Genomic DNA, 17,319 nt, shown 5'->3' with positions numbered 1-17,319 from the left:
GCCCCACACTACAAGAAGGATGTGGATAAATTGGAGAGAGTCCAGCGAAGGGCAACAAAAATGATTAGGGGTCTAGAACACATGACTTATGAGGAGAGGCTGAGGGAGCTGGGATTGTTTAGCCTGCAGAAGAGAAGAATGAGGGGGGATTTGATAGCTGCTTTCAACTACCTGAAAGGGGGTTCCAAAGAGGATGGCTCTAGACTGTTCTCAATGGTAGCAGATGACAGAACGAGGAGTAATGGTCTCAAGTTGCAGTGGGGGAGGTTTAGGTTGGATATTAGGAAAAACTTTTTCACTAAGAGGGTGGTGAAACACTGGAATGCGTTACCTAGGGAGGTGGTAGAATCTCCTTCCTTAGAGGTTTTTAAGGTCAGGCTTGACAAAGCCCTGGCTGGGATGATTTAACTGGGAATTGGTCCTGCTTCGAGCAGGGGGTTGGACTAGATGACCTTCAGGGGTCCCTTCCAACCCTGATATTCTATGATTCTATGACACAAGGTTATTACATGGGGGATCGCGAGCTGTCAGCCTCCACCCCAAACCCTGCATTGCCTCCAGCATTTATAATGTTGTTAAATATAAGGGGGGTTGCACTCAGAGGCTTGCTAAGAGAAAGGGGTCACCAGTACAAAAGTTTGGGAACAACTGGTCTAGTGGCTAAGACTGGGAGTCAGGATGCCTGAATTCTGTTCCCAGGAAGCACGGCCTGAGAAGGGTGCCAGCAAGGGCAGGTGCAGCCACCTGCTGCTGCCCCTACCTGGGTTTGTCAGGAGTGGCATCCATGAAAAAGCCTGGGCAATTAGAAAAGGGGAAGAAGGGGGCACTTCAGGGAAGGTTCAGGGTCCCCTGGTGTTTCCACTTCTCCCCTACTCCCCGTGTCACAGTGGTGGGGACTGGATGCAGCTCCCTCCAGAACTATCCAAGAGGAATCAGATGTGCCTCTCCAGGGCTCACTGCTGTGCTGTGAGCAGTTCCTCAAGGTACTTACCATATGCATGTGCTCTCACCCTCTCACATTGGGCCAATGGGAAATCATCATTGAATGGAGGTGTTTCCAGTGGTTCTGCAGGAATTGGTTCTACACGCAATGCTATTCAACATTTTCATCAATGGTCTGGAAGGAAATATAAAATCACTGCTGATGTACTTTGCGGGTGACACAAAGATTGGCAGAGTGGTAATTAATGATGAGGACTCGGCAGTCACACAGAGTGATCTGGATCGCCTGGTTGGCTGGGCCCATTCAAACAAAATGCCTTTTAATACAGCCAAATTCAAAGTCATACATCTAGGATCAAGGAATGCAGGGTGTACCTACAGAATGGGGGACTGTATCCTGGAAAGGATTGACTCTGAAGTGGATTGATGGGTCATAGTGTGCAAGCTCCCAGTGAAGAGGACTAACGCGACCCTGGACTGTATAAACAGCAGCAGTGTGTAGGAGTGGGGAGGTGATTTTGCTTCTGTGTACAGCATTGGTGAGACCAATACTGCATTCAGTTCTGGTGTCCAGATTTTTAAAAAGGATATTGATAAATTGGAGAGGATGTAGAAGAGTGTCACAAAAGTGATTTGAGGGCTGCAGAAAATGCCTTGTAGTGAGTGATTAAAGAGCTCGATCAGGTTAGCTCATCAAAAAGAAGATTGAAGTGACTTGATTACAGGGTAGAAGTCTCTTCACAAGGAGGAAATACAAGGTCCTTAAGAGCTCTTCAGTCTAGCAGAGAAAGACATCACATGAACTGATGACTGGAAGTTGAAACTAAATAAATTCCATGTAGAAACAAGGAACACATTTTTAACAGTGGGGGTGATTACCCCTGGAACAAACTACGCAGGGAAGTGATGGATTCTCTATTTTTTGGTATCTTCAGATCAAGACTGGATGCCTCTCTGAAAAATATGCTGTGGCCAAGCACAAACTATTGTGCTTGGCCAAAGCCAAGATTACAACAGGGTTCAAAAAAGAACTAGATAAATTCCTGGAGGATAGGTCCATCAATGGCTATTTGCCAGGATGGGCAGGGATGGTGTCCCTACCCTGTTTGCCAGAAGCTGGAAATGGGCATTGGGGGTGGATCACTGGATGATTACCTGTTCTGTTCATTCCCTCGGGGGCACCTGGCAGTGGTCATGGTTGGAAGACAGGATACTGGGCTAGACGGACCTTTGGTCTGACCCAGTATGGCCACTCTTATGTTTCTTATTGGGCTCAGTGCAGGGATAGCCGAGTGAAGTTCTGTGGCTGCTAATATACAGGAGATCAAACTAGATGACTTCAACTTTAAAAATCTGTGAATCTGTTCAAGTGCTCTCCTGAGTTCTAACCAGCTCCCCTTTAGAGACCAGCTCAGGAGGGCAGGACTGGGGGAGCTAGGAGCAGGGTGATATAGGTAGAAGGAAGCCAGCAGGGTAGTCCAGAGCAGCTCCAGGCTTCATTCCCATCTGGGCTTTGCACAAGGACTTTCATGCTTTGTCCTTCTCTTGCTGTCCCCAGACTATGAAGATGAAGAGGAGTGGAGCTCTTGGTCCTCCTGCAGCGTGACCTGTGGTAGCGGCAACCAGAAAAGAACCCGGTCCTGTGGTTATGCCTGCACAGCCACCGAGTCGAGAACCTGCGACCTGTATCGCTGCCCTGGTGAGCCTCTCCCCTCCTATTGTACACCTCGTGCTCCAGACAGAGCCACTTCTCTGCCTCCCCTAATGCCTTAGGGGGCCGTTTCTCAAACTCATGTGCCCAGTGGGGCCTTCCCACAGCAAGATCCTGTTTCTGCTAGGGGGGAGGTATGGATTCCCGGCTCAGGGCAGGAGGGTCACTTGAGGAATTTTCCATCTCCACAGGGCAGGGAGAACTTTATCCCTTTTTAACATGATGAAGGGATCTAGGTGGGACTCACCCCAGAAAAGAAACCCATAGGCCAAATCCCTCTGTGGTCCTTGGCCTGCCTCCTAAACCCTTAAAACACTCAGCTTCTCTTGTCCTCTGTTTGGATACTGGCTAGTGCTTGAAGAGGTAATAGTTTTCAATTTTTTGATCTGAGCCAGTAAAAATGGCTGGTTCTTTCCATCATGAAGAGAGGGCGTGGCTTGTCATTCCATAATCAGCCGTAAGTAGCCCATGGATCATAGATCTGCTGCCTACCTTCAAAACTCTGTTACATATGAAGCCTGAAATCCTCATTGGAAGTTTAGTGAGAGCTGGTTCCAACCATCAGGATCCATCACAACCAGCGATCTTACACTCCCTTAGTGTTATCCTCTTTGCAGTACCATCCCGTTGGTCTTCTGTGCATAGGGGTAGGCCACCGTGAAGGTAGGGAAGGGGCAGGCAGAAATACAAGGGTCTGATGCCCAAGCCCAGCCAAGACCGCTGGCCCATCCCTGGAAAGGGATTCATTATCTCTGCGAGGTTCATCTTGGCTATTTGCTTGTATGTTTTATCTCCGAAGGAGCAAATGGGGAGATGGTCTTCACCACTGACGAGACGCCATTTGAGGGTGAGAACACCACAGAGATGTTCAACTCAGGTCAGCACATTTCTCATCTGTACATTAGGGCCCTGGCAGCTCCTAAGGGATTTCATGGTGCAGCACCCCAAAGAGGAGATGCTGCTACCTGGATGGGAGTGTTCTGCCAAGGGGTCCAGGTTTTGGTGGACTTCACTGAAATATCCACACAGGCATGAAATGTTGTCAGCCCTCTCCACGTAGGGACCTAGGCATTAGCATGTGCCAGGCACGCTGTTCTGATAGAGGGTGCTGGCATGGTGCTAGGCATTCCACTCAAGGGTGGCTTCATAATGGGAAGGGTAGAAATGCCCCAATGGAAGTCCCACCCTGAAGCAAGATTTAGATTTAATGCTCCACACACCTAGGTGCTTTCACAATCATATGAATCTATGGCCCTTTTCCATGCTACAGCTATACTCATGTTGGGAAGCCCAGTTACAGCACAATGGACTCACAGCCTGGTTACAGTCTGGTTCCATTATGCAGTGAAGACAGAACCTAACCGAAGTCCCTGAGACATGTTGAACTTTGAGACAGTGTGAAGCTTTAACAAAGATTATAGGCATGGGTAAGGTCCCATCTGCACTGACTGTAGCGGTATGGACACGACCAATGACTGCATCATGTTCCTGTTGATGATTTCACTCTGCCATGTGCCTTCCTGAAACAGATCAATGGCCCAGCTGCTCTAGTAGCCTGTCTCCAACAGTGGCTGGTGCTGGATGCTTAGAGATTATGCAGAGCCTACATTAAGCACCTTGCTGTGCAACAGTATCCCATGGAGAGAGATTCTTTTCTGATCCCCATCTCTTGATCAGCTGTTGCCCTCAAGCACAGGGGTGGTTGTCGCTGGCAATCTCCTCCCCTGGTACCAGCTCCTCCATGGAGGCGATGGTGATTGTTAGCCCAGCTGTTGTGGTGTAACTCCATTCCCAGGGCTGTGGCTGGACCTCAGAGAGGTACCCACTGGGTGGGGAGGTTGCTTATACTTGTTTCTCTTCTCCAGATGTGGACAGCTGTGAGAAGTGGCTGAACTGCAGGAGCGACTTCCTCACCAAGTATCTGAGTAAGGTGCTGACGGATTTGCCCAGCTGCCCCTGCTCCTACCCATTGGAGGCTGTTTACAGCGCTGTGAATCTGCGGGACGAGGGCCAGGGCAAGAACTTCCGCTGGCGAGATGCCAGTGGGCCCAAGGAGCGGCTGGACATCTACAAGCCCACGGCCCGCTTCTGCCTGCGCTCCATGCTCTCCTTGGACAGCACCACGCTGGCCGCCCAGCATTGCTGCTACGATGAGCACACAAAGCTCATCACCCGGGGCAAGGGGGCCGGCGCCCCCAACCTCATCAGCACGGAGTTCTCCCCTGAGCTGCACTACAAGGTGGACATGCTGCCTTGGATTCTGTGCAAGGGGGACTGGAGCCGGTACCATGCTGTTCGGCCCCCCAACAATGGGCAGCAGTGCGCTGATAACCCCACTGAGGAGGAGTACCTCTCCCAGCTGCAGGAGGCCAAGGAGTACTAGCAGAGCTTGGCTGAGTGATGGGAGAGCAGGATGTGGCAGGTCTACCTCGTAACACTCCAGGAGCACCAGGGGGCCTGTCTCTCTCTCCACTGCAGTGAGGGCCCGCAGGCCACAGAGGCTCTGGAGTCGTCCTCTGCTTGTCACTCCCTTGGAAACAAAGCAGTCCGGGGGAGAGGCAGAGCGTTTGGCCTTACACGCAAGCTCCCTGTCGGTGCCAACCACAGGGATTGGTTTTAAATCTATCTTTTCATAGTGGCATCCCAGTTTCTTTCCAGTTTCTAAGGGGCCCAGGTGATCCTTGCTGCCTGATTGGTCCCAGGGGTGCTGTTCTCACTCTAGCTACTTCTCTGTGGATAGCACAGGATCCATGCGGGTGACAGCTAGAGGCAATGGAAAGCAGCGGCCTCTGAGGGTGGGGGTGCATAAAGGGAAAGGGCACAGCTCCTGTTACTTTTCTATGAAGTGTTAAGTGCAGTCTCACAAGGAGCTCAGGGGTTTATGGTGAAACATTCTTGGCTTCTGTTTGCTTCGTGTTGCAGCTGGGCTGGTGGAGTTTAATACACCAACCAAAACTTGCTGTTAAGGCAAAGAGTTAGCAGCTTTATCAGAGACATCCGATCAGGCAACTGTATAAACGCCTGCCTTAGCAGGTCCTGGGTCTCCTCTAAAACCCGGGGGATGGATCCTCCCAGGAGAGGGCTCCTCGTGAGGAGTACAGGGTGGGGTATCCCCTGGATCTTACAGTTCAGACTTGGAAAGAAAGAGACTGGGAAAGGCCCACGTGGTGTTCCCTTGGCTCTTGTGGCTGGGGAATGGGGTAGTGATGCTGGTGCTGGGAGCTATGTGAAAACATGCCCTCTTCACAGAGCTATTGAGAATAATAAGGTACACCTGCTGCCAGGGCCAGGGGCAAATAAGGACAAACAAGATCTGGTCTCCACCCAGAGGGGAAGGAAAAGGAAATGATCCAATATCTGTGTTTAACACCTTGTCCTCACTTCAAAGGGAATGGGATGGGGGGATTGGTAGAAGTCGCATCAGCAGCCTATATGGACACCTGGATCTCCCTGGCAGGTCAGCTCTCCTGGTGCGTTGCAGTGTTGAGGAGTGTCTTTCCATCAGATGGTACCCACCCACTCTCTTCCCCAGCTCTGCAGAGTGTGGGAGGCAGTCCTGCTGTTTGTGTCTTCACAACGATGTGCAGAAAGCACCCAAGTCAGAGGGATCTCTCTGCAAGCCCAGACCCTGCCAGGGTGACCAGCTGTGACCAGGGCTTTTGCCTCTGGGGCTGACCACTGGTTTTGACACTGTAAGACCATGTGGAGATGGGAGCTAGACTCCTGCATGTGGATGCTTGCACCATTGCTGGGTTTTTCCCCTGGAGAGGCTGCAGCCTTAGCCAGTGTGTCTCCATTGTCATCACCCCCCCCCACCCCCCGCACTGGGGGAGAGCGAGTGTGATGGACTAGGCCACTCCCTGCAAGTTGGCATCTGGTTAGAAAGAGCAGATTGGCATCCGCTCTGTTTCTCTCTGGGCACCTTCAAGGCCAGGTCCCCTCTCCCTCTCTCCCCATTGTCCCCAGTTATCTACTAGTCCATTCCCCTGCGTTCCTGCCTGCCCAGCCATCTCCCGAGCTTTATCCCTTTCTTCTAGCAGCAATAGGGATTGGAGAATGTCTGGAAGAGCAGCAGCTGCTGAGTGGGAGGCGCTGGTGTCCTGGATAGTCACTCCCCGCCCTTGCCCTCAGCATGTTTTCATTTCCAGGCTCTTGGGGTATGGTCATTGATTCCAATCCAAGGTTCCCATCCTACTGGGGCGAGAAGCAACATAGGACCCAGCCAAAGGTGCCTGCTTCACCCTCCTGTCACCTCGATTAAGAACTCACCGACCAGGGCCCACAAGCCTCTCATGGACCTCTCTGCTGCTGGGGATGCTCTCTTGTGGCTGAAGCCCATCCTGTGGCCAGTTCCTGTGGATTATTTGAGGGAGCTGAGGTATGACCCATCCCCTTAAGGTTCTTGTGCCTTGCCCACTGCTGACTGACAAGTGCATGGTGTGCTGGGTCACAGTGTGGCAATAGCAACATCTAGTGGCCCCCTAGGGAAATGGCAAATGTCATTCCCCAGGAGAGCCCCAGGCCCAGCATCTTACGAGGGGTGTGGGGTCCAAATAGGTGATGGGAATAAACCACTCATCACTGGGGGGCAGAAATGTCACTTCCTTCCCAAATGGTATCTTCTGCCCAACCCCCTGAAATGAGGCAGCCCAACCCCACCTCATTAGGGAACCAGCAGGTATGGCTCATATATGCTCTGTCCCTCTGCTTCAGGCTCACTGCTCTGCCTAGGCACCCTCTGTCCATGAGCCGCGGGGCTCGTGAGTCCTGTTTCTATCCATTCCTGCCCAGGATCTACTCTAGGAGTGAGTATAGTGAGGTGAACCATACTCTGGTAGGTCCCAAGAGCTGTGCCACCCACCTCCTTAAAACTATAAAAAAATACATGGACACAAATTGGACAAGGTAACATCAGGGACAAGGTGAGACGTTCATCTCCTATGACAAAGGAACCATGTCAAGTGGTTTAATCCCCAAATCTGACCCAAGTAGCTGGGGAGGAAAGACCTCCAAATGCTCAGTACTTTATTTTCTCTGTCCATCATACCCCCCATTGCCGAGAATTGAAGGAACTCTGTTTTCCTGACCCTAAAGCTGTCACAGAGAGTCTACCCAGTAGGAGTGCAGGGTAATTACTTGCCCTACATCCAGAGTGGTGTCATTTCCAGCGGTGGCAATCTGACAGCAAGACAGAAGTGTAAGGAAACAGAGCTGGCTTGTCCAAACTCAGCTGACTGCAGGCCAGGGAGAACTGGGATTTGACTAATGCAAAATGGATACAAAGTAGAAGAAAATGCACAGAATAATTGTTTCTTTAGCTCATAGTCTGCTGCTCTCATTGACCCCCATTGCATGGGTGCCATCCTAGTGGTTATCTTGAGTGTCTCCAGAATGCCTACTCACATGGCTTGGTGCCTTGCCCTGGTTTTCCAGCTCTCCCCAGGTCCATGTTGGCCTATGGTAGCTTCCAGCACCCAACATTCCCATGGTTTTGACCAAGAGCCAAGACTCAAATGTCTCTTCTGCTGCCTCCCTCGGGGTCTTTATTTCTGGGCACCCAGCAGCTTAACCCAACAGGCAGAAGTTCAGATCATTCTGAATAAAACAACATTTATTTGGCAGAGGAAATAAAGAGAAAATCAAGGGAATCTGACAAAGAATAGGATCATGGCCATTGAAGGATCCTTCAATTCATGCTAAGATTCCAACAAGCACAGCTGGTTAATCAGACTTTGCTGCAGAATATTGATCAGTCAGGATAAAACCCTTAATTTGCAGAAGGTCTGTATAGCTGATCACTGTGCATTGTTTCTCTCATTGTCCCAGTATCTTTCTCCAGGGTCAGGGAGCACCCAGTCTGTCAGCTCTCTCTCTCTGACCCTTCTTGTAATCGTTGAACCTTTCACTTCTGGACCATTGTGTTCAGGTCATCAGTCACCAGGAGGGACGCTGTCACTAGTGAAACAGAAACCAGTGGATTTGCCAAGCTGCCACATATTGGATTATTATTGTTTAATAATTATAGTTCCTTGATATGCACAGACCCCGATTAGCATGGGAGCCCCATTGTGATGAGCACACTGCAGACCTATATCCAGACCTGCCCCAGAGAACTTATAGGCTACGCTGACAAGTGACATATGAAAGGTGAAGTGAGAGCTAGAGACAAAAAGACATTAACGGTAGATAAACAAAGGGCCAGCTATATTCTCCCTGTCCTTTAAACCATCGCTTGTTGGCTGGTCTCTTATCGACTTTGTGACAGAAGTGGGTCATAAGGAGTTGAGGGCAGTGGTCGATGGATCAGTTCTGGGACAGCATTCTATGTGTAAGGGCAGCATGGAAGAAGACTTGGAGATATTTGTGTGTGAAGCAGATGAATGGGCGGATGAGGTTGTCAGACATTGGTGAAAGGAAAAACACATTATCCCTTGTCATTCACCAGTCTCTCTTCTTATTGCCTCTTGCACATCAAATGCCATTGGCCCACTTCAGAGGACTCTTGATCTAATGTAATGGGAGGAATCTTTTTAGTGTCAGTACACAGTCTATCTGCTTCTTAAAAACATGTCCTTTTAAACCTTGCTACCTTTCAAAAAGGTACACACCCTCCTAGGCGGGGTCTTCCCATACATCCCTTCTGAGATGAGGGCTTCAGGATGTTCTCCAGCTTCTTCCCTAGGCTAAGATGCCACTGAATAAGTGACCTCCTTATAGTAAGGTCCGTTGCATGTTAATAACATCCTTACTCATGGTTACTCTGAATTTATCAACCTGCATAATCCCAGAAATGATGCTATAATTCCTGTAACACACACGGTTCCTATCAGGGGGCTGGTGAGAACTTTCACAGGAAGGGATTGCTGTTGAAACCTCCTGGGATGTTGAGTTGCTATTCTGCCTCCCTGGTTGAGGACTTCAGGAAACATAGACAAGAATAGAAATACGAGGGGCAAGAAGCAGTGCTTCTCCTCACACAAGCACCTTACCCACCCAGGAAGCTTTATTGAGCTACGCTAGGAAGAGCAGATGTTTGGACAAAGGTTTATTTTTATATCCTAATAAACAGATTGTTGAGCCACAATTATTAGAGTTCTTTGTCTCCACCTCCCTTAATTATAATGTTTATATATATAATATATATATATATATATATTTCTTTTACTCCTACCAAATTGCATAAAGGGGGATTCTCCTGCATTCTGACTTGCAATAAAGCACTTTATTTAAAATGTATGTGTTGTTACTGATATTGTTCAGTTGTGTTAAGTTGTATATTGCTGAGTGGGTTAGTTACATTTTAAACAGAAATGGTGTTGAGTGCTGCATAGTTTGGGTCCCTGTTCATAGCCGGATTGTAAGGAGCCAGACACATTTGCTGACTTCCTTCTCGTTCTATTGTTTGTGTTTCATAGGGATGGGCGAACCTCAAATAGCTCAGACCCGAGATACAACCACATGGTTCAGATGCTGCTGTGAACCTTGCAGGCTGCAAATTCCAGGTGCTCACCCTCTCCTGGAGGAAGCCCACAGCAGCCTTTCCTGTGGCATTTTTGGCACTCCTGTGCCCAGCAGAAATGGGAGAGAAGAGAGGGTGTGGAAACCAGGATGCCTTTAGTTGCTTTCCAAATACGACTGGAATTTTCAAAACTCAAAGGCTTGTGTTGGGAGGGGCAGGGGAGGAAGGATGAAGACAGGTTTTCATTTGAGCTGGTTCGTCCATCCCTAGCATGGTAATGTTTGGTTCCCTTGTACAGTATTTATTGTTTGTGGTGGTCGCAGTCGCTTAAGAAATGGGAAAGTAATGCTGGTGGATGGGGCTGCACTGTGGAGCTGTGTTGTGTATCTGAACTGAGAGCAGAGGCTTTACCGAAAGAGAAGCAATAGTGCCAGACGTCTCTTACCAATAAAATGTATTGTTATTACAAGGCAAGCTTGTTAGCTTGGTCTTTGATGGTGGAAAGCCCAGGAGTGCAAAGGGATTTGATCTCTTTGGGCTCCTGAGCATGAGACTGCAGCCTCACTTGTGCTGACCTGGATCCTGGCTTAATTGAGAATACCCACTCTGGTTTTAAAACTGGATTTTGGAACTGGTTTTTGGAGGGTGTCCCTCAGAAATCTCCTATTTCCCCTTCTCATCCCTCCTAGGAGAGCTGGGTAGAGAACATGGAGTGAGCAGAGTCAGTGTGGCCCAGTAGATAGGGCACCAGACTGGGGGTAAGACGACCTAGATTCTGTTCCTGACTCTGCTGTAATACAACTAACAACAAGAATGACACGTGCTGCTGCCATCCCAGGCTGGGGCTGAATGTGCTGGGGTGGAGGTGGGTGACTTGACTGTTGTGTGCCATCTGGAAAGTGCTTTGGATAAAAGATGCTCTCCCAGTATCATTACCATTAACAATGTGGTACACGAGATCTCGGAAGCCACAGCCTGCTGTCAGAGAGAGAGGTCATCCAGGCCCCCACTATGGAGGAACTATCCGCCCTAAGAGGGGACCATCAGGGTCAGTTTATGAGAAGGCTTGGAAATGATGTAGCAGTGAGATCTCTGAACTTCACCTTCCAAGGTCGTGGCTGTGGATGCTTCTATACTGTACCTAGCCTGGTGGTGTTTGAGGGTATGTCTACACTACCAAATTAGGTTGATTTTATAGAAGTCGATTTTTAGAATTACATTTTATACAGTCGATTGCGTATGTCCACACTAAGCGCGTTAAGTCGGCAGAGTGCATCCTCACTACTGTGGCTAGCATCAACTTATGGAGTCGTGCACTGTGGGTAGCTATCCCACAGTTCCCACAGTCTCCGCCACTCATTGGCATTCTGGGTTAAGCTCCCAATGCCTGATGGGGCAAAAACGTTGTCGTGGGTGGTTTGGGGTACATGTCGTCAGTCGCCCCTCCGTCCTTGAAAGCAACGCCAAACAATCGTTTCACGCCTTTTTTCCTGAGTTACCCTTGCAGACACCATACCATGGCAAGCATGGAGCCCGCTCAGCTCACCGTCACCGCTGCTGTTGTGGGCAAGTCTCCTGTGGGGGCTGCTGTGATCCAAGTAGCCAATGCAATCATTGGCATTCTGTTATCAAGGATACTGACTCTGGGAAATATGCGGGCCTTTTTAGATTTTAGGTGCATCATATTCCTGTCCTTTGTTGCCGGTGAAGAAGTCTTGCAGCTGTACATTCCAGTCTGGTCGGTGCTGTAACACCCCGTAGCACTTCTGTGGTTGACACATGTAACAGCTCCAGGGCTCTTGCTCTTTTGCCTTGGCCGGGGTACTTTGCCCTGCCAGGACCTCCAAGTATTCCACACACAAGTACCTGCAGCAGCTGGCGTTGCTGCACAGCAGCAGCTCCCGGGTGCCTTCGCAGCAGACGGTGCAGTAGGACTGCTAGCCGGCCTCGTCCATGGTGTACGGCTCCACCGCTTCCGCTGCAACTCTGCTCTCCTGCTCCCCAGCGACGAGCTCGGGGGATCCGTTCTGGTCCTCCCGGGTGCCTTCGCAGCAGACGGTGCAGTAGGACTGCTAGCCGGCCTCATCCATGGTGTACGGCTCCACCGCTTCCGCTGCAACTCTGCTCTCCTGCTCCCCAGCAACGAGCTCGGGGGATCCGTTCTGGTCCTCCCGGGTGCCTTCGCAGCAGACGGTGCAGTAGGACTGCTAGCCGGCCTCATCCATGATGTACGGCTCCACCGCTTCCGCTGCAACTCTGCTCTCCTGCTCCCCAGCGACGAGCTCGGGGGATCCGTTCTGGTCCTCCCGGGTGCCTTCGCAGCAGACGGTGCAGTAGGACTGCTAGCCGGCCTCGTCCATGGTGTACGGCTCCATCGCTTCCGCTGCAACTCTGCTCTCCTGCTCCCCAGCGACGAGCTCGGGGGATCCGTTCTGGTCCTCCCGGGTGCCTTCGCAGCAGACGGTGCAGTAGGACTGCTAGCCGGCCTTGTCCATGGTGTACGGCTCTACTGCAACTCTGCTCTCCTGCAACTCTACAGCAGATGGTGCAGTAGGACTGGTAGCCGTCCTCATTGGACATGTAGCTTGGCCGAGGGTTCTGGGAATGTCTTCCCTGCCCGGCTCCTAGCAACGTCCAGGGCAAGGTGTACAGCTCCACCGCTTCCGCTGCAACTTTGCTCTCCTGCAAGTTGGAGGCTTCTGCCTCAGGCTGTTCTCCCAGCCAGCAGTACTGCACAGTCACATCTACCCCAGCCTACCCCTTGCTCCCATGAAGCCGTACACAGGCAGCCTGGACAGTAGTAAGGAGCAGTTCAACTATAGGCTGAGCAGGTGCAGAATGGTGGTAGCATGTGCCTTTGGACATTTAAAAGGGCACTGGCGCTGTTGGTCAGACCCCAGCGCAACCAACATTCCCATTGTTATTGCTGCTTGCTGTGTGCTCCATAATCTGTGAGAGTAAGGGGGAGACGTTTATGGTGGGGTGGGAGGTTGAGGCAAATCACCTGGCGGCCGATTTGGAGCAGCCAGACACCAGGGAGATTAGAAGAGCACAGCTAGGTGCGCTGCACATCAGAGAGTCTTTGAAAACCAGTTTCCTGACTGGCCAGGCTACAGTGTGACAGCTGTGTGTGTTTCTCCTTGCTGCAAACCCACCCCCTTTGTTGATTTTAATTCCCTGTAAGCCAACCAACCTCCCCCCTTCGAAATAAAGTAACCATTGTTTTGAAACCATGCGTTCTTTCTTTATTAATTTAAGAAAATGAGATAATGGACAAGGTAGCCTGGGTGGGGTCGGGAAGGAGGGAAGGACAAGGCCACATTGCTTATTGTAGCCACACTAAAAATCAGACTGTTTGAATGACAGCCTTCTGTTGCTTGGGTCATTCTCTGGAGTGGAGTGGCTGGGTGCCCAGAGCCTCCCCCCCGCCGCGTTCTTGGGCGTCTGGGTGAGGAGGTTATGGAACATGGGGAGGAGGGCAGGCGGTTATACAGTGGATGCAGCAGGGGGTCTGTGCTCTTGTTGGCTTTCCTGCAGCTCCAACTGATGCTTCGTGTCCTTTTGCTCCCCCATTAGCCTCAGTATCGCGCCCTACCTCTGCTCTTCATGCTCACTTAATGCTTTCCTGGCCTCTGCCACTGAATGCCTCCATGCATTAAGCTGTGCCCTATCAGTGTGGGAGGACTGCATGAGCTCGGAAAATGGCATCACGAGTGTGTTTTTTTCGCCTTCTAATCTGTGATAATCTCAGGGACGGAGATGATAGGGGGAGCCGAGAAACTTTCTATGCTCTATGATTCTGGGGGACTGCATGGTCACCTGTGCTGCTAAGCTCGCCACGCTGACCAAACAGAAAATGAAATTCAAAAGTTCCCGGAACTTTTCCTGTGTACCTGGCTAGTGCATTGGAGTTCAAAGTGCTGTCCAGAGTGGTCACATTGGAGCAATCTGGGATAGTTCCCGGAGGCCAATACTGTCGACTTGCGTCTGCACTACCCAAAATTTGACCCAGCAAGGTCGATTTTAGCGCTACGCCCCTCGCCGAGGAGGAGTACAGAAGTCGATTTTAAGAGCCCTTTATGTCAACGGAACAGGGTTGGTTGTGTGGACGCAGTCATTTTTAAATCAACCTAACGCGGCTAAATTCGACCTAACCCCACAGTGTAGACCAGGGCTGAGAGCATTACAGGGAGCTGCTTGGAGCAGGTGTTGAACATGGAGAGCTCCACCCCTAACTTGGAAACTACCTTTGATGCTTTTGCCGCGTACAGAAGAGGAATGGAGTCTTAGAACTAGTACTCCTTTTCTTTTTGCGAATACAGACTAACACGGCTGCTACTCTGATACCTTTGCAGCCGCCACAGCCGAAACCCAGTGAAGCCAGAGGATTTGCCAAGCCTTCCAGCAGTCGCAACACTTTTTATTGTTGTTAATAAGCATCCGTTCTGACCGTTTCCAAAGCCTAGCTATTTCCAGCTGTTCCCCCCCCCCCCTTCTTTTTGCTGGCTGCACATCTGTCAAGGTTTATTGGGTTTTCCAACACGTGGCTCCACTCCACATCTGCTTGGCGCCACAGCTGACCCCAGCCTGAGGAGCAACAGGCGGCCTCTGTCAATACATGATGCGGCGCAGTTCTGAGCGTCCTGCTGTTTTCCTGCAACATGAAGTACATGGATCCCAGAGCAGGGGACTGGATCCCAGCTGTGCAGAAAAAGAGCCTTGGAGAGAAATTACTCTCACTGCAGTGTGGCAGCCAGGAGTTATCACTGTGTATGATTTAGGGTCATGTCTAGTGGCCCCGACCAAGTTCAGGGCCTACTTGTGCTAGGTGCAGTAGGAGAGCCACTGCCCCAGGAAGTGTACGGTCTAGATAGACGAAGGGTGGGAGGCAGGGAGTACTCTTATCCCCATTTTACAGCTGGAGAATGGAAGCACAGAGAGATTAAATAAATGATTTACCTGCAGTCACATAGCAAGGCTGTGGCAGAGCAGAAAATTGACCCAGGTCTGAGTTCCAGTCCATTGCCTTAACCACACGCCCATTCTCCCTCAAGGTGTAGGGCCTGGTTGATTTGTCCCATCCCAATTTACCCTGCTTTCCAGGGGTTCATGGATCTCCGCTTTATCATTTCACTCTGGGCTCCTCATCACTGATGTCTGGGGCTGGATTTGCCCATTAATTCACATGTATAAGGATCTTGATTTGCACAGGCTGCCATGCCCAGAATTTGATGGGCACAATGGTCTCAGCATGTGCTTGCATGTGCTTCTCAAGCCTCCCCCAAAGTGCTCATGCCGGCGCAGCTTGCTCTTTCTTTCACTCTTCAAAATGGGTGGGGAGTGGGCAGGGGGCAGTTCTACAGGTCTGGGTCAGTGAAGTTTTCAGAGGAAAACACCTTGTGTGGGAATCTGCCATGGGGCCAAGGAGGGTTAGTGGAACAAAGAGGCCAGTGAAGGAGTGTGTTTTCATATACGTGTATTTACAGCAGCAGGACCCCACTAATTATTCCCACAGCTCCCACCCCAAGAACAAGAAAACAAGAAATAAAACCTAGGGGGGCCCAATGACCCAGACGCTCTGTCAACAGAAGGGAAAGGACAATAGGCCAGAAAAGTGTGGCCAAGTGCACAAAGTTGAGTGAACCAGAAGGCCTGGGCCCCGAGCATTGAAGGGGCAAAGGGCGAGAGATGCTCAGCAAGTTCCTTAAGCCTAGTGTTGCACCTGGGGCAGGAGGGGGTGGGTTAGAGATTAGGCCAAAATTTGATAGTTCCAGACCAAATTCAGGGGCAATTCCTTCTTGGCCATCAGAGACCCCCATGTTTTCACTTGGCAGGTCATGGCAACTCCCCCGGGGATGGTAGTGGTGGGGTTCTCATCCAGCAGTGGATCTTTACATGTAAGAGTTACATCATCCATGACCTTCTAGCAGTAGGCTTGTTGGGCACAGTATTGCTGATGCTGGGGTATGGGGAGCCAGTGACTTGGTTTGAGTGCCTAGTGGTAGCCCCACCCTGTCCCTTGCAACATTCAGCTCCTCACTGCCTTCCTCTGCTCACGCTCTCTCCTTTCTTCCTAGCCCCACCGTCCATCTGGCCCCCTTTCAGCAAGCTCTCACTTCCCCAGGGCCATCGGCTCCTCAGGGAGCTGAGCTGCAGCTGTGGGGGAGTGTCATCAGAGGTCACGCTGTGTAACCCTGCCCAACAGGCCTGCAGGCCATGCTTTGGGCCCAGTGCCTGGAGGGAAACGTGCACCACTGGCCTGCCAGCTCCATGGCTGCAGCAGGAAGTGGAGACTCTCTCCCCCTCCCACCCCCACAGAGCAGCAGACAGCTGCCCCTTGGAACTGTGTGCAGAGAGCCCGGCTGGTTGGGCCCCATGCCCTGCTCTGTTCCAGGCCCCTGAAAGCATTTCAGCTATTCTTTTCTTGCCACTCTGTAACACAGCAGCGGGAATCCCGGCCTCACAACGGCCCCCGCACAGCTCAGTGGCAGAGCCAGGACAGCCGTTGGCTGGTAGCACGTCCAAAGCAAATCTGTCAGCAAGAGGCACTCAGCCACGCAGTTCCGCTCCAGGTAAAAATGCTTAGCCCTCGCCAGCGGGAGCAGCCCAGGGACGCCAGCCAGGGGCCGGGAACCAGCATCGGATTTCAAGGCTCTGAGTGAAGCTACAAAGCAAGATACAGCTGCTGGGAATTTTTTTTTTTTTTAAGTAATAGGCTGCTGGTGAAGCAGCTGATGACAGGCTGGGCAGCCCAAGCTCCCTCCCCAGGGCAGGTACAGCTCTGGCAGCTGCCCCTCTCCTGCTGCAGGGCCTCACCTCAGACTTGCAGGGCCAGAAGCAATAATTCATGTTTGTTTTAAATTAGCCAGTGGCTATAGGAACAGGTACAGTGAGGGCCACACTCCCAGCTCTGTCAGTGTGGCCCAGCTCCGCCCTGAAGGGACTCCCTGGGCTCCAGCGTGCATACAGCCCCTGGCCTTGCTGCAGGGAGTAGCGGTTTTGATGGGAGTGGGATTGTGTGTGAGAACCCTCCCAGCTTGTTTTCCATAGGGGCCAGCAGGCATGGGCGCCCCGGGCTGGGTTCAAACCAGTGACCTTGAGCAGAGATGCTCCATTTCCCCTCACGTAAATGTGTTTGCAGGATCTCATGGCAGCTAACCACAGCCTCATAGACTTTGTCAGAAGAGACCATTGTGATAATCTATTC

The 17,319-nt window shown here is 51.1% G+C and overlaps 1 protein-coding gene across 1 annotated transcript in view; it reads left to right on the top strand.

Moving 5' to 3' along the window:
• Positions 1–9,759, top strand: part of ISM2 (isthmin 2) — a 50,666-nt gene extending 40,907 nt beyond the window's left edge. The window contains exons 4-6 of the mRNA XM_084631730.1: positions 2,501–2,641; positions 3,453–3,530; positions 4,519–9,759. Of these exons, the coding sequence (XP_084487856.1) occupies positions 2,501–2,641; positions 3,453–3,530; positions 4,519–5,036 (737 nt within the window). The 3' untranslated portion in view covers positions 5,037–9,759. The remainder of the gene's footprint in view (positions 1–2,500; positions 2,642–3,452; positions 3,531–4,518) is intronic.
• The last annotated feature ends 7,560 nt before the right edge of the window (positions 9,760–17,319 follow it).

The sequence above is a fragment of the Lepidochelys olivacea genome (genome assembly GCF_965140295.1).
Source record: "Lepidochelys olivacea isolate rLepOli2 genome assembly, chromosome: 6".
Lineage (NCBI taxonomy): Eukaryota > Metazoa > Chordata > Testudines > Cheloniidae > Lepidochelys > Lepidochelys olivacea.
The sequence above is the reverse complement of the archived record's forward strand: the minus strand, read 5'-3'. Positions and strand labels throughout refer to the sequence as shown.